At 44.0% G+C, this 17,082-nt stretch overlaps 1 protein-coding gene across 1 annotated transcript; it reads right to left on the bottom strand.

The window, feature by feature from the left end:
- Positions 1–2,588: 2,588 nt before the first annotated feature.
- LOC137626041 (geminin-like) lies at positions 2,589–15,159 on the bottom strand. The gene is made up of 3 exons (XM_068357126.1): positions 14,865–15,159; positions 12,497–12,690; positions 2,589–2,877 (listed from the first exon to the last, which is right to left on the bottom strand). The coding sequence occupies exons 1-3, from the start codon at positions 15,157–15,159 to the stop codon at positions 2,818–2,820; spliced, it is 549 nt and encodes a 182-aa protein (XP_068213227.1). The 3' UTR covers positions 2,589–2,817.
- Positions 15,160–17,082: the final 1,923 nt, after the last annotated feature.

Below are 17,082 nucleotides of genomic sequence, written 5' to 3'. Positions count from 1 at the left end.
GAACTCTCCGCAACACAGAACATGTTTTTTGCACTTACTTCACTGATATCGTATTTTTCAATAATTTCACATTAAACATGAATAAAACTGATTTCTACCTGAAGCACGCAATTCTCCCTTACATCAAAAGGTTAGAATTGCGAAATGAGTCGTATAATGTAAGCACATTAGTACAAAATGAAACACACATGCAAAAATCAATAAACATACATACATATCGAATAAAACGGAAATATATAAAGTTAAAAAGATCAGTGACTGGGGAGGAGACTAAACACTAGTTCACTACGGACTACGTTTTCAATCTCTCACCGTACAGTGCCTTGGGACGAGAATAAAAACTAAAAACGTTTTATCCTCTCTCCCCGTACAGAGACTTGGGACGAGAATAAAGATCGGATCGTTCTCTCTCTCTCTCTCTCTCCGTCTCTCTCTCTCTCCTCTCTCTCTCTCTCTCTCTCTCTCTCTCTCTCTCTCTCTCTCTCTCTCTCTCGTCACTCACAAGAGAATAGCCCACTCACCCTTCGTCAATAACAGGTGATTTGACTAAAGGAAAAAACTGAAAGGACTAAGAAATTGAAAATTAACAAGTTCCTTTAAATTAGTACCTAAAACACTTCAGTTTGAAAGAAGAATGAACAAAACGTCAAAATCGATTTACTCTTTCTGCAAAGTGAAACCGTGATTCTCTCTTTCTCTATCGTAACGATAGAGCGCAAACTGCGTAGCATAAATAAACCAAACGTTAGTTCATCTTTGAAAAAACAGCACGAAGACTATTCAAAGAATATATTTCTTAAAATATTTTCTAAAAAATATTCATTTCATCACTCTTACAGAGCAACTGTTTTAAACTAAACAAAAATAAAAGTTGAATGGGCTCAACGTTGTTTAACTTCGTTTTCCAAGTTAGGACCGCCTACATAGAATAGGTAAAGGCCGCATATAAACAAAAACATAAAATTTATCTTGATGTTTAGTATAAATGGAAAGCTAATCGAAGAGGCCTAATAAAGGTGGGTGAGATATAAAATATAAAATATATAGAGGTAAATCTATAAATATCAACAATAATTTATAAAGTGATAAAATAATTACTAAAAGCCTTTAACACACTTCCGTACACTGAGGGAAGGGTCGGCCATCTTTTCTCTATGGAAAAATCAGAGATTAAAAAAAAAGCAAGGGCAAAACACTTTTCCTCTCCTTTCAAAAGCATTTCTTTTGATGATAGTATTGAATAATCCAACACGGAGAAAGCAATAAAACCAAAACCAAGTACTTCACCAATTCGGTCGAAAACTCGAGGTCATAAAGCGAGCGGAACCAACTTGTCGACAAGACCGACAGAGAAGAACTGGAGAAATTGACAAGTATATGCGGTATCTGGCCGATAGTCGGCGCTGGTGACCCGCAACCTTCACGGCGATCGCTCGCGAGTTTTTGGAATCTGTCGAGCCGTCGTAGACGTCAGCTATTATATATTCACCGGCTAAGTTTAATATTTAAAAACAACAATTTCTATACTGACATGAAGACCTAAGAGATTCTGTTAATACTCCATACTAAAAGCAAATATTTCCAAAATGAAAGTCCAACCTATTGTAGATGAAATGAACTGAGCTTCTAGAGAAGGAGCTATAAGAACATCAGGGGATATTCACAGAAATAAAGAGGATAAGAATATCTTTTGAGATGGCCATTACCATACCTATGGCAGCCTTTGCCTAAAAGCAGCAAAATAATTCCAGGATCAAGGGTTGACAATATTTCTGATCAAGGAACAAGGATAACTTTTTATCCTCATGGTTTCCAAACCTAAAATGAGATCCAAAAATACTTAGAACTAATTTTATGCAAGGTTCACTACTGTATGCACAGTGTTTGGTGCACTTTCTGCCTGAACTGTCACATAGACACAACCTTCGTCTCTAATCTTCGTCAATTATTTTCAGAGCATTCATCCCGGAAGAATCCTACTGTATGGACACAGAAAAATGAAAGCCCTTACAGTGAGCCAAATAATGCTGGACAAACAAAAATGTCTACCTTACATTCCAAGAGAGACTTTCCACAATTGCAATTAGTTTTCCACATCTTTTATCCTCAACTTTTATATTCAGCAATTCAATGCTGTATAAAGTTCAATGGAAGTGAGTATGGAATTAAAAAAATTAGGGCAAATAGAAAAAATAAGTAATTAAATTACTTATGCTTTAATATTTACTCAAAGCAAATAGCTCTTTACGAAAGCTAAACTTCCATTGCAAAATTTGGTCTAAAAATTCAAACCTAGACAGGGGAAACCATAATCTTTTCTAGCTAGACTAGAACTTTTTTTAAAAATTGAATCTTTAAAAAAAAATATTTCTTAACTAATATTTTCATTAAATGATGACTTTGTTAAACTACGTATTCATAAGATTGCAACTAAAAATGCATAAAATTTCCTGACTATTTTCATCAGTACAAGGCTGATGAAAAACTAAATAACTAAAAACTTTTCAAAAGGAAATTAAAAATGATCAAGTAAAATTTTAAGTTTCTTCCTCTTATTTTAGGACCGGGCTTGGTGAAAAACAAAATAGTTAATAACTTTAAAATTTATTAATATTTCAAGTGAAGACTAAATAAGTACAAAAATAAGTCTTTGGCAAGTAACCAATAGTATGACGGTACACTTTAAAATCAGGCATCCATTTCAAAATAGAAAAGGACAGATGTCATACCTACACAACTCCAGACAATTAGATCATGACTGCAAAATGTAACCATCGCTGGATAGGTAAATAAAGAAGGAATAATCCAAGTTCACAGTTATTCGGCACAACTACGTTCATCTGACGCAGACTCTTCTCCATTTTCTGATGTAATTCCCTGAAAACAGAATAGGAGAAATATTATAAATTTTCAATTGATAAGTGTAGTATTTTAAAAAGAACATTGTAACTAAGCAAGTCAAGAAAATCAAATGAACATATACATACACATACCGAGGCATTTCCCCCAATTTTGGGGGGTAGCCAACATCAAACAAATGAAAAAAGGGGACCTTTCCTCATTACGTTCCTCCCAGCCTGACAAGGTACTCAACCAAGTTTGGCTGGTACTACTAGGGTGCCACAGCCCACCCTCCTCCATTATCCACCACAGATGAAGCTTCATAACACTGAATCCCCTACTGCTGCTACCTCCGCGGTCATCCAAGGTGACCGGAGGAAGCAGCAGGGCCTACCGAAACTGTGTCACAATCGCTCGCCATTCATTCCTATTTCTAGCACGCTCTCTTCTTGCCTCTCTCACATCTATCCTCCTATCAACCAGAGCTTTCTTCACTCCATCCATCCACCCAAACCTTGGCCTTCCTCTTGTACTTCTCCCATCAACTCTTGCATTCATCACTGCCTTTAACAGAGTCATTTTCCATTCTCTCAACATGGTCAAATCACCTAAACACATTCATATCCACTCTAGCTGCTAACTCAATTCTTACACCCGTTCTCACTCTCGCTATTTCGTTCCTAACCCTATCTACTCGAGATACACCAGCCACACTTCTTAGACACTTCATCTCAAACACATTCAATTTCTGTCTCTCCGTCACTTTCATTCCCCACAACTCCAATCCATACATCACAGTTGGTACAATCACTTTCTCATACAGAAGTCTCTTTACATTCATGCCCAACCACTCCCTTCACTGCCCCCACCACTTTGCAACCTTCATTCACTCTTTGACATACATCTGCTTCCACTCCACCATTTGCTGCAACAACAGATCCCAAGTACTTAAACTGATCCACCTCCTCAAGTAACTCTCCATTCAACATGACACTCAACCTCGCACCACCTTCCCTTCTCGTACATCTCATAACCTTACTCTAACCCACATTAACTCTCAACTTCCTTCTCTTGCATACCCTTCCAAATTCCGTCACTAATCGGCCAAGCTTCTCTACCGCGTCTGCAACCAGTACAGTATCATCCACAAACAACAACTGATTAACCTTCCCTTCATGATCATTCTCGTCTACCAGTTTCAATCCTCGTCCAAGCACTCGAGCATTCACCCCTCTCACCCCTCCATCAACATACAAGTTAAACATCCATGGCAACATCACACATCCCTTCCCTGTCTCATCCCTACTCTCACCGGATACCAATCGCTCACTTCATTCCTATCCTAAAATGGTATTTTCATTATAAAAATAAATTTTTTAACATACTTACCCGGTAGTTATACATATATAGCTTACGTCTCTGACGTCACGACAGAAAATTCAAAACTCGCGCCAATTGCCAACTGGATAGCCAGGTGTACCACCCCGCCGTCCTAGCGAGGTACCTGGGAACCATTCCAGGAACCCTCATATATTCCATGCCTCTAGTCTCTTAGAGGGGAGGAGGGTGGGACTTAAATTTATGTTCAAAAATCTATTTTATAATGAAAATACCATTTTTAAACATAAGACTTACCCGGTAGTTATATATATAACTGATTAACACCTTTGGTGGAGGGTTAAAGACAGCTAGTATATCTGAAATTCTGCTTAAGAATTAATTAAAATAAACTTAAGGGTTCGTACCTGATAAGGAAGCTGACTTCAATGATACTCTGCCTCATTATGTCTGCTAGCCTTATGAGATCCAGCGGTCCTCCCAGGGGGCTGAAAATCTCGTAGGGACTGTCAAACCGGTGTATATACCTCATTATGACAGAACCTCCTCCAATAACACATTCCGGGCGCTCTCAAGGAACAACTTTGACCACCTGACAAAATCAATGACTGTGGAAGACTGACAATCTCCACAAACAACCATAAAAAACAATTAAAAGTACCAAGAGAAGAAAAGGTTATTGGGATTATGGGAACATAGTGGTGGATCCTTCGCCCACTATTGCACTCGCTGCTACGAATGGACCCAGAGTGTAACAGTCCTTGTAACGAGTCTGAACACCTTTCAAATAATATGATGCGAACACAGATTTGCTCCTCCAGAAGGTTGTGTCCATTATGCTTTGAAGTGATCTGTTCTGTCTGAATGCTGCCGACGTTGATACTGCTCTGACTTCATGAGTCCTGACCTTTAAAAGACCAAGGTCTGATTCATTACAATGAATATGTGCCTCCTTAATTAAAAGCTTGGTGAAAAATGACAAGGCATTTTTAGACATCTGTAATGAGAGCTTTCTGGCCGAGCACCATAAAGCTTTAGAATTGCCTCGTATATATTTCGTCCTATCCAAGTAGCATCTCAGAACTCTTACTGGGCACAAGACTCTTTCCAACTCTTCTCCAACCAAATCAGTAAGATTTGGAATCTCGAACGCTTTGGGCCAAGGTTGAGAAGGGCGTTCGTTTTTGGCAAGAAAGCCTAATTGTAAGGCATAGACAGCTTTACCATCAAGAAATCCAACGTTTTTGCTAAACGCATGTATTTCACTCACTCTTTTGGCTGTTGCAAGACTAACCAAAAATAAAGTCTTCATAGTCAGGTCTTTCATAGAAGTTGAACCTAGTGGCTCAAACCTGTCGCTCATACGATACTTCAAGACAACATTCAAATTCCAGGCTGGAGAATCTTGTTTTCGTTGTTTTGTAATCTCGAAAGACTTAAGAAGATCTTGCAGATCCTTATTGTTGGATAGGTCAAGGTTTCTATGTCTGAACACAGTTGCCAACATGCTCCTATAACCTTTAATAGTAGAAGAGGAGAAATTGCACTTCCTTCGAAGGTGGAACAGGAGGTCCGCAATTTGAGCTACAGAGGTACTGGATGAGGAAAGAGAGTCAACCCTACACCACTCTCTAAACACCTCCCACTTGGACTGATAAGACTTTGATAGTCGAAGTTCTTCTTGCTCTTGCAATGGCCTGAGCTGCCTCCTTCGAAAAGCCTCTAGATCTCGTGAGTCTTTCGATAGTTTGAAGGCAGTCAGCTGAAGAGCGTGGAGATTTTGATGGAATCTTTCCAAGTGGGGTTGTCTGAGTAGATCTACTCTTAATGGAAGTATTCTTGGAGTGTCTACCACCCATTCCAGTACCTCTGTGAACCATTCTCTTGACGGCCAATAGGGAGCCACTAGGGTCATCCTGGTCCCTTTGGATGTTACAAATGTCTGAACTACCTTGTAAAGGATCTTGTATGGTAGGAAGGCGTACAGATCTAGATTATTGGACCAATCCATAAGAAACGCGTCTATGTGGACTGCTTCTGGATCCGGCACCGGGGAGCAATACGCCTCTAACCTTTTTGTCTTTGAGGTTGTAAAGAGATCTATGCATGGACGACCCCAAAAGTGCCATAGGCTCTTGCAAACTTGAAGGTTGAGTGTCCACTCTGTCAGTAGGACCTGACCCCTTCTGTTGAGGCTGTCTGCCATTGTGTTTTTTTCCCCTTGGACAGAGATATCGAGTGGGTTCCCCCTGCTTGGTAATGTACGCCAATGCTGTCATGTTGTCCGCATTGACCTGAACCACTTTGTTGGTGACTGATTCCTCAAAACTTTTGAGGGCTAATAGAACTGCCAACAATTCCTTGTGGTTTATATGCAGAGACTTTTGGTTCTCTGACCACAGTCCCAAAGCTTCCAGCTTGTTTAGGGTTACTCCCCATCCTGCGTACGAGGCGTCGGAGCATAACACAAGGTCTGGGCTCTTTTTTGATAGGTCGAGACCTTCCTGGAACTTGTTCGGTTCTTCCCACCACCGAAGGCAGTCTTTGATAGTGTCCGTAATCGGAATGGATATCGCTTCTAGGTCTTTCTCCTTGTTCCGATGGCTGTTAAGATGGAATTGGAGAGGACGAATGTTTAGTCTTCCTAGGGGAACAAATTGTTCCAAGGAGGAGAGGGTTCCTACTAGGCTCATCCACTTCCTTACTGAACACATTCTTGTTTAGAAATGACTGTAGTTTCAATCTGGCTTGTTCCATCCTTAAAGGAGACAGAAAAACCCGAAAAGTCTGACTCCGAATCGTCATTCCCAACAAGATTATCTCTTGAGATGGAACCAAAAGACTTTTCCTTGTTTACAAGGAAACCCAACTCTTTTTTGAGGTCCAAAGTTGTCTGAAGATCCTTCAGGCAGTGAACGTAAGAGTGCGCTCTGAGAAGCCAGTCGTCAAGATACACAGAGGCTCTTATGCCCCTTGATTGGAGGATCTTTGCTACATTTAGCATGAGCTTCGTAAAGACCTGGGGTGCTGTGCAAAGGCCGAAGCATAGGGCTCTGAATTGGTAGACATCTCCTTAGGTAAGGTCTGAAGGTCAGATGGATCGGGATGTGGAAGTAGGTGTCCTGGAGGTCTAAAGAGACCATCCAGTCGCCCTTCCTTACTGCGGCTAGCACTGATTTCGAAGTCTCCATAGAGAACTTCGTCTTCAGTATGAACTTGTTCAGCGCTCACGTCCAGGACTGGACACCATCTTCTCCCCCCCCCCCCCCCCCCGAGTTCTTGGGTACCAGGAACAGACTGTTTTAAAAACCTGGTGAACAAGGATCCTGTACCTTCTCTATGGCCTCCATTCTTTTAACATAAGAGACACTTGGGTCGATAGAGCTTGTCTCTTTGCCTCCTCTCTGTACCTAGGAGAGAGATCTACAGGAACTAAGACCAGAGGAGGACTCCCTTGAAAGGGGATCTTGTAACCCTCCTTCAAGATCTGGATAGACCACTGATCTGCTCCTCTCTTCTCCCACGCTCGCCAGAAGTTGAGTAGTCTGGCTCCTACTGCCTGAAGGCGAAAGCAGTCAGACCCTGCTTCGCCCTGCTCTAAAGCCTCTTCTCTTACTCCTCCTAGTGTCAGGTCTGGAACTACCCCTGCTGGAAGATCTCCCTCGAAAGGGCTGCGAGAAAATTTGGGAAAAGTTTCTTCCTTGTGACTGGTCAATGAGGGTGGAAGAGCTTTTCTGGCTGTCTTAGAGACAAGATCCTGAGTAGCTTTTTGAATCAAGGCTGCCAATATCTCCCTGATTAGTTCTTGAGGGAACAACAATGGAGAACGAGGCATGTACAACAGCTCGGACTTCTGGAAGGGAGTAACCCCCAGCGAAAGAAATGAGCATAATTGATCCCTTTTCTTAAGGATGCCAGCAGAGAACAGCGCTGCTAGTTCGTTGGATCCATCCCGCAAAGCCTTGTCCATGCAGGAAATCAGATGGACTAGGGCAGAGGTATCCCCCTCTTTAAAAGTATCGACTTTTTATTTACCCAGAGCTCCGAGAGTCCAGTCTAAGAAGTTAAAAACTTCGAAGGCTCTGAATATGCCCTTGAGCAGGTGGTCCATCACCGAAGTAGACCAGAAGATCTTGGTCAGTCTCATGGCCGACCGACGAGGAGCTTCTACGAGGCTTGAAAAATCTCCCAGGGCAGAGGCAGGTACTGTATCCCCAAGCCAAGAACTTCTCCTGTCTCGTACCAGATACTAGACCTGGAGGCCAGTCTAGCCGGAGGAAAGGAGAAAGCTGCTTTTCTTAAGGCTTTCTTAGACTGCAACCAGTCACCCATCAATTTAAGACCTCTCTTAGATGAGGGCGATAACACCATCTTTGTAAAGCGAGCCTTCTTAGAGGCCTTCTCAAGAGTAAACTCAGACGGTGGCGAACGGGGAGCCACTGGCACAAAAAAGTCAAAGAACTCCTCTGTAAAAACTTTCATCAGTTTCTTCAAGTCTGCACAATGACGAAAAGAAACAGTCCTCGTCATCCGACACTTCATCAAACTCCATAGGAGAAAGCTGGCCTTCTATACCTTTCTCTAGTAACGTTCTTTCGGGAGCAGCAGTGTTGGAAGCAGTCTCCTTCTCAAAAATATCCTGAGTACCAACAGCAATGGAAACAGGCTCATTACGACAAACATCATTTTCTCTAGCAACGAGCGGGCGTGAAGCTAGCGGCTCAGCCGAACGCTCGCAGTCAACTTGATCGGAGTCAAAGAATTCCTGAACTTCAACTGCATCAATGTCCTCTTGTAAAGAGTGAGCCTCATTATCGTAATCCAGACTAACATCCGAAATATGGTAAGGGATAGGGTGTTCCGGATCACATCCTGAAACGCGCTTGCCGTCAATTCCTGACTAGCGTTCAAGCCCAACTCCCTATTTTTTACTACTCCCTTAACTGGCCCCAACACTTTGCATCCGTCATTCACTCTCTGACGTACATCTGCTTCCACTCCACCATTTTTCTGCAACAACAGACCCCAAGTACTTAAACTGATCCTCCTCCTCAAGTAACTCTCCATCCAACATGACATTCAACCTCGCACCACCTTCCCTTCTCGTACATCTCATAACCTTAAACTTAGCCATATTAACTCTCAACTTCCTTCTCTCACACACCCTTCCAAATTCTATCACTAATTGGCCAAGCTTTTCTTCTGCGCCTGAAACCAGTACAGTATCATCCGCAAACAACAACTGATTTACCTCCCATTCATGGTCATTCTCGTCTACCAGTTTCAATTCTCGTCCAAGCACTCGAGCATTCACCTCTCTCACCACTGCATCAACATACAAGTTAAACAACCACGGTGACATCACACATCAATGTCTCAGTCCCACTCTCACCGGAAACCAATCGCTCACTTCATTTCCTATCCTAACACATGCTTTACTACCTTTGTAGGAACTTTTCACTGCATGCAACAACCTTCCAGCAACTCCATATAACCTTATCACATTCCACATTGCTTCCCTATCATCTCTCTCATACGCTTTCTCCAGATCCATAAACGCAACATACACATCCTTACCTTTTGCTAAATATTTCTCGCATATCTGCCTAACCGTAAAAATTTGATTCATACAACCCCTACCTCTTCTAAATCCACCCTGTACTTCTAAGATTGCATTCTCTGTTTTATCCTTAATCCTATTAATCAGTACTCTACCATACACTTTTCCAACTACACTCAACAAACTAATACCCCTTGAATTACAACACTCATGCACATCTCCCTTACCCTTGTATAGTGGTACAATACACGCACAACCCCAATCTACTGGTACCATTGACAACACAAAACACATATTAAACAATCTCACCAACCATTCAAGTACAGTCACACCCCCTTCTTTCAACATCTCAGCTCTCACAACATCCATACCAGATGCTTTTCCTACTCTCGTTTCATCTAGTGCTCTCCTCACTTCCTCTCTTGTAATCTCTCTCTCATTTTCATCTCCCATCACTGGCACCTCAACATCTGCAACAGCAATTATATCTGCCTCCCTATTATCCTTAACATTCAGTAAACTTTCAAAATACTCCGCCTACCTTTTCCTTGCCTCCTCTCCTTTTAACAACCTTCCATTTCCATCTTTCACTGTCTCTTCAATTCTTGAATCAGCCTTCCTTACTCTCTTCACTTCTTTCCAACCTACCTCTTATTCTCTTCATATGAATGACCCAATCCCTGACCCCACCTCAGGTCAGCTGCCCTCTTTGCCTCACTTACCTTGCACTTTACTTCCACATTTTTCTCTCTATATCTTTCATACTTCTCTACACTATTACTCTGCAGCCATTCTTCAAAAGCCCTCTTTTTCTTTTCAACACATCAGTATATATAAATGATGTTTATGAATACCTATTTAAATGCTTGTTTAAAAAAATTTGGAAATAAGCACCATAATGCAAGAACATTTTATATCTTATCACTAGTCACCACAGTACTGAACCCCACAAAACGTACAGCATTGTACCGTTACTTTCTCTTCATGTTTAACCCTCTGAGGGAATACCAATTGAGTGAGTTTTGCAGGGAATACTGCAGATTAAAACCATTAAGTTTATTACAGCATCATTCTTTGCAGAAGTTTGTCTCAATGAGTAACTTGAAGACGAGAGTTTTCCATTCTCGTCTAGATAGAAGTTGGAACAGTTTAATTGATCTAAACACAATTTGCATTCCATTGATGCAGAACCAACTTCAACTATAGAATTGATATCCTTATAAGCGAAGATTCCAGACATCTCTTTTCATGGAAGCTTTATGGTAAGGATGGGATCCAAGTCTAGATTATCTTCCTCTGCCAAGGAAGTATTCAACTCTTCATATTTGTTACCTCCAACTTCCAGCAGATGTAGCTGTATTATACAGTGAAGCTAACATGTCAGCATTACTTTATATTCGAAAATGAGGGAACAAGTTGGAATACCAATTCCTGAAAGCTTAGACTAATTTGAGTGGAATAACCCCTCTACATCTGTCTATTCCATGGAAATTCAATGCCCAAGCGGACCAGCTCTGATAAAAACATAACTTACAAATGAATGGTTTCTGCATCTGCTAAGAGTGTCTGGAGATTTGGAATTGGTTGGGAAGAGCTAATGTAAATATGTTTGCAACACCAGTCAAAAAATAAGATGAGGTGTGTTTTGCATATTAGTTTCCAATCCTTTAGCATAGAAGGTGGATGCCATTCTACAAGATTGTTCAAATCTTGATCTGTACTAATTCCACCTCTCTCCATGGTTCAAACGGTGAAAAGTTCAGTATCTATGAAAGCAGGATAACTCTAGAGGCTCCCTCCCAGTTGCAAAAAAACTGTTTATAGATCTGCAGCCTCTGCTGTCAAAATGTCCAAGGAAGTTGCTGTATAAGAGCAATTTTCCAAGACAACCGGTTTCCAAGCCGGTAAACCTAAACCTGTGCGTGCTAAATCTAAACCACATGAAAACTAACCATCGTATTATCCAAGAAAAAAGTTTTTCAAAGTCCTCATGATTGTTAGGTTCCAAAAGGCAAGAGAAATCGTAATTTTTATCAAAGATACTGTAATGGAATAATTATATTGCCTGGTGCAAACTAAGGAATGTTTCAGTGACCAGAATTTGTTTGGATAATAATATTAAGTTTTGCTTTTCCTTTTTCATGAATTTTTTTTTATATATATCAAAAGGTATATATCCATCTTGAATACCCCAAAACTAGGCTTGGATTTACCTGCTGCACAGTATTATTGCCCAAGTATTTAGGTCATTTGGCCAAAAAGCCTTGCTTGTCAGAAGGATTTATTGGTATCTAATCATAACATTACAATATTTAGAAGGTTATCATTTTGAACCTTTGAAAGATCTTTCTGTTAATGAGCTCATAGCTAAGATACCTTTCCTAACAGCTAATGTATAACTGCAAAGATATTTCCTAATAGCTAAATGTATAACTAAACTACAAGACATTTCTTTTGTAGGTTTTCAAGGAAATAAGAGGAGTTTACCCATTGTTGCGAAAACATGAGCATTATTTTTGTAAAAGAATTTATTATTTTTTGAGGTGACATGGCACACTAATTAAAATACTGAAACCAAGAGGATAGTAGCTACAAAACTAAAAGAACTAATATCTAAGTTGTAGGATAAAATATGCAGTGTTATCCAGCTAGTGAATTTTCTATCCATTTTGTTATAGTGTTGAGTTTTTAATACTAACATCGAAGTTAGGCACTATTATAAACAACTTAGTATGACATCCTAGTTTTCCTTCTTACCTCTACAAGCTCTGCTAATTCCTTGGCTTCTTTAACCATCTCGTCTAATAGTTTATTCTCCTCTTTTAACTGTGCGACCTCTTCTTTGAGGCATTTATTCTCTTCGGCTAATTTTTCATTTTCACTCAAAGTTTCTTCTAGAGCCTCTCTTCTTTTCTCTGCTAATTCCTCCCAATATTCAGCTGGTGGAGATTCTGAAAAACCACAAATTTTAAGTAATATGTATTTTTCCTAACAGTACTTACCTTGAACTACTTTCTTAGGAGTCTGGGATCTCCTCCCAACCGACCAGAATTTTGTGTAGTTTACCCTACTCCCATTTTCTATGCAGGGTAACCTTTGGCGGAGTGATACGCGCCATGAGGCGACCCGCGGTCAGAGAGCATGCTTGCTCAGGTCTCGATCTCCATTAAGTTTTTGACAGATAGGTTTCTACTAAGTCCTGTAAGGCACTCGGGGTAGGATGTGCGGGCCACAACCCGAAAGTAGTTCGAGGTAAGTACTGTAAGGAAAAATACAAATTACATGAAATTTGTGATTTGTTCCAACACGGAGTACTTACCTTGAACTACTTTCTTAGGAGACTTATACCTTAGGAGGTGGGAGTGTCCCTCAGGACCCAGAGACCGTGATGAGGAGAGAAAAAGGAACCTAGATAGGAGGCTAGGTTCTGCTGAACCCCAAAGGAAAACACGAGAAATAGGGACGACTACCCAAAAAACTCTTATTGTCTAAGTAACTCACCTTTGTAAAAATCCTTGGAGACGTATTCTTTCACTGACGGTGTATCCCATGGCAGTTAAAAGATTTTAGGGTCACTTCAGGGAAGGTAATAGGGGAAAAAGGGGGGTAAGGAAGGAACCTGTGTCTCTTGGACTTACTGCCTGTGGTTTTCCCGGGGCTACACCTTTAAATCTATCTTTTGGAGCGCGGAAATGACGGGACTGAGAGAGAATCCGTCCAGGGACCTCCTCGAACTATCCTTTAAGTAGCGAGCTGTGAAGGTTGACTGACTAGACCATGTACCTGCCCTCAGGATTTGGCCCACTGCCATGTTCTTCTCAAAGGCCAACAAAGTACTTAGCCCTCTAATGTCGTGGGGTCTAAGCTTCCCCGGAAGAGGAACCCCTGCACTACTGTAGGCTCTCATGATCACCTTCCGCAGCCAGAAGGAGATCATATTTTTGGAGACTGGCTTCTTTACCAGTCCCGAGGAGACGAACAGACTCTTGGTTTCGGGGCGAAGTTGGGCCGTCCTCTCGAGGTACTTACGTACTGCCCTGACTGGACACAGAAGCAAGTCCCTCAGGTTGTCTGAACGAGGGATAGCTGGCACCGAGAATTCTTCAAACCTGGGGTCCCAAACCACTGGATTCTGAGTCTTGGCTACGAAGGAGGGTAAGAATCTGAAGGTAGCCTCTCGCCATCCCTTTGAGTGTGAGACCTCGTAAGACAGCCCATGAATCTCACCTACTCGTTTTGCTGATGCCAGAGCTAACAGAAAGACCGTCTTGAGGGTGAGCTCCTTGTCTAAGATGTCCTTGAGGGACTCGAAGGGAGGTTCTGAAAGCATCTTCAGTACCCTAGCCACATCCCACTGGGGCACTCTAGCGGCTTAGGGGGAGGGGGGGGGCACGACTGCTCGAAGCTCTTGATGAGCATCGTGATATGTCTGGAGGCTCCTAAGTCGATGCCCTTCAGGAGGAAGACCTACCCCAGGGCCGCCCGAACTCCTTTGATGGCTGGGATGGAAGTGCCCACTTCATCCCTAAGGTAGACCAGGAAGTCTGCTACCTCGGGAATGGAGGCCCCTAACGGCCTGATGTTCTTCGAGGAGCACCCCTTAGTGAAGGTAGCCTACTTCGCCTAGTATACCGCGACTGACGAACATCTCAGGTATCCTGACATCCTCGACGCCGTCCTCGATGAATACCCTTCCTTCCTCAGTAGACGCTCGATAACTTCCAGGCGTGAAGGCGGAGGGACCGGGGGTTTTCGTGGAACCTTTGGAAGTGAGGCTGCCGGAGAAGGTCTGGTATGTCCAGAAGAGGCCAATGTGGAAGGCGAGCCAGTTCCTTTAGATCCGCGAACCACTCTCTCTCCGGCCACCAGGGCGCTACCAAAGTCATTCACAGGTTGTCCGCTCGTCTTACTCTGTTGAGGACCTGTCTGAGCATCCCGAAGAGAGGGAAGGCGTAAACGTCGAGGTTGTCCCAAGGGTGTTGGAAGGCGTCCTCGAAGGCTGCTGCTGGATCTGGCACAGGAGAACAAAACACAGTCTCGTGGCGAAGAGGTCTATCACTGGCAAGCCCCACTTCAGAATGAGGGACTTGGCCACTTCTGGGTGCAGGGACCTCTCAGACCCTACCACTTGACCCATCCTGCTGAGGCCGTCGACCAGGACGTTCCTCTTCCCCGGAATGAACCTGGCTGAGATTTTGATTTGCTCTACTTTGGCCCATTCCAGGAACTCCATCGTGAGACTGCACAGTTCCTTCAACTTTAGTCCCCCTGGCTTTTTCACGTAGGCCACCACCGTGGCGTTGTTGCACATCAGCGCCACGGTGTTTCCCTGGTGCAGTTGGACGAACTCTAGGCACGCCCTTTGTACTGCCATCATCTCTAGCACGTTTATGTGCAGGCCCATCTCCTCGCCTTACCATTTTCCTTTTGCTGTTTTGTTGAGATGGGCACCCCAACCCTCCTTGGATGCGTTCGTGAACAGAAACATCTCCGGAGGGTCGGCTTGGAAGGGAGGGTGTTCGATCCGACGTACCACCACTCCAGGACTTCCTTCGTCTCCGGGGACACTGGGACTATCTTGTGCGGGGAGTTCCCCTGGCTCCAGAGATCCTTCAGGTTCCACTGCACTCCCCTGAGTTTGAGCCTCCCCAGGGGGACTAACTTCTCCAACGACACGAGGTGGCCTATCAGTCTCTGCCAGTCCTTGGTTCTCCTGGGCTGGCCCGACAGGAAGGGCCGGAGGATTTGTTCCAGGTTGTCCAGTCTCTACGCGGAAGGGAAGGCTCTCGCCAACCAGGAGTCTAGGACCATTCCGAGGTAGGTCATCCTGGTGGAGGGTATCAGCTGGGACTTTTGCAGGTTGATTATAATACCCAAGACATTGTAGAACTGCAGGAGCTTCACGCCTTGCTCCCTCAGTACTTCCTCTGAGGCTGAAAGCAACAACCAGTCGTCTAAGTACCGAATCAGGCTGATGCCCTGTTCGTGTGCCCAGGCTGAAACTGTTGCGAAGATCCTCGTGAAGACCCGAGGAGCTGTCGACAGTCCGAAGCAGAGGGTCTTGAACTGCAACGTTTGAGTACCCCATTTCACCCTTATGAACTTCCTGCTGGAGGATGGACAGGGACCTGGAAGTAGGCATCCTTGAGGTCTATGGACATCATGAAGTCCTCCCTCAAGGCCGCTAAGACCGACTTCGGGGTGTCCGTCTTGAAGTCGGTCTTGCACACGAACTTGTAGAGGGCTGAGAGGTCTATAACCGGTCTCCAGCCCCGTCGCTTTCTCCACCAGGAAGAGCCTGCTGTAGAACCCTGGACCTGGGTTCTTGACTGGCTCCACTGCACCCTTCGCCAGCATTGCAGAGACTTCTTCCTGCAATGCTGCTACTATTAAGGGGTCCTTGGGTGCCAACCACTCTGCCTGTTGGTCTGGGATCAGAGGTGGGGGTTCCGCTAGGAAGGGCAGCCTGTACCCTTCCTTTAGTACAGCTACGGTCCACAGATCCGCTCCGTGGTCCCGCCATGCTTGCCAAGATCGTTTGAGGCATCCCCCCACCTGAGGCGTCGGCAGGAGTAGGGGGCCTCTCTTCCTACCTCCTTGGAGAGGCGCGGCCTGAACGCTCTTTCCTGGAGCCCGAATAGGAAGGCTTGAAGGCTGACTGCGAAGTCAGAGCTCCTTTACGGGTGGGCTGCGAAGGCTGGGGACAGGCTGTAGTCGAGGAGTCCCTTCTGGGTTGGCTAGGCGAAGCGCGGGGAGGGAGAGAGACGTCGGAAGATGGTCTTCTATGGGCAGGTCTTCTTGTAGGAGGGGGTCTGGGTTCTCCCACATCCTTGAGCTTCCTGACCCTCTCTACCATCTCCTCCACTGCCTACAGAGGGAACACTGACTCACCCCACAGGGGTAAGTTCCTAAGGGCCCTCACTTCCCTGCCGGAAGCCTCCTGACCAATTTGCTGAGGACTGTGTCCCTCTTGCGAAGAACCCAATTGGCCGCCTGCGAGAGGGACTGGTAGGACAGGAATTTGAGGGCCTTACCTCCTGAGCTAATCAGCTCCTTCAGTAATGTTTGGTTCTCTGGAACCGAGAGGTCGTGCGAAGCCTGAAAACCAACCAGGGTGCAGGCCCACCAATCTAGCCACGACGAGACGTAGACCAAGTCCATGGACAAATCCTCCATCATGGAGGTCTCCGACAGGGAGAAGCAAACTGGGGCAGCGGTAGCTCTCTCTCTTCTGCGGCCCCCTGACCTAGGAAGGCGACTGCAGGTTCTACGGTACAGGGACCGGCATGGCGCCCTTCAGGGAGGTAGAACCTCTTTTGGGTCTTGAGGCCCTGGAGGAGCTT

This window comes from Palaemon carinicauda, chromosome 33, assembly GCF_036898095.1.
Source record: "Palaemon carinicauda isolate YSFRI2023 chromosome 33, ASM3689809v2, whole genome shotgun sequence".
Lineage (NCBI taxonomy): Eukaryota > Metazoa > Arthropoda > Malacostraca > Decapoda > Palaemonidae > Palaemon > Palaemon carinicauda.
This window is presented reverse-complemented; position numbering and strand designations above follow the sequence as displayed.

Coding starts and splice junctions, on each gene's coding strand:
- LOC137626041 (XM_068357126.1), bottom strand. CDS start 15,159: ATGGTAAGGCGAGGAGATGGGCCTGCACATAAACGTGCTAGAGATGAT. Junction 12,691..14,864: donor TCAGCAGGATGGGTCAAGTG/GTAGGGTCTGAG, acceptor GTGGTTTTTCAG/AATCTCCACCAGCTGAATAT. Junction 2,878..12,496: donor AATTAGCAGAGCTTGTAGAG/GTAAGAAGGAAA, acceptor TTCTGTTTTCAG/GGAATTACATCAGAAAATGG.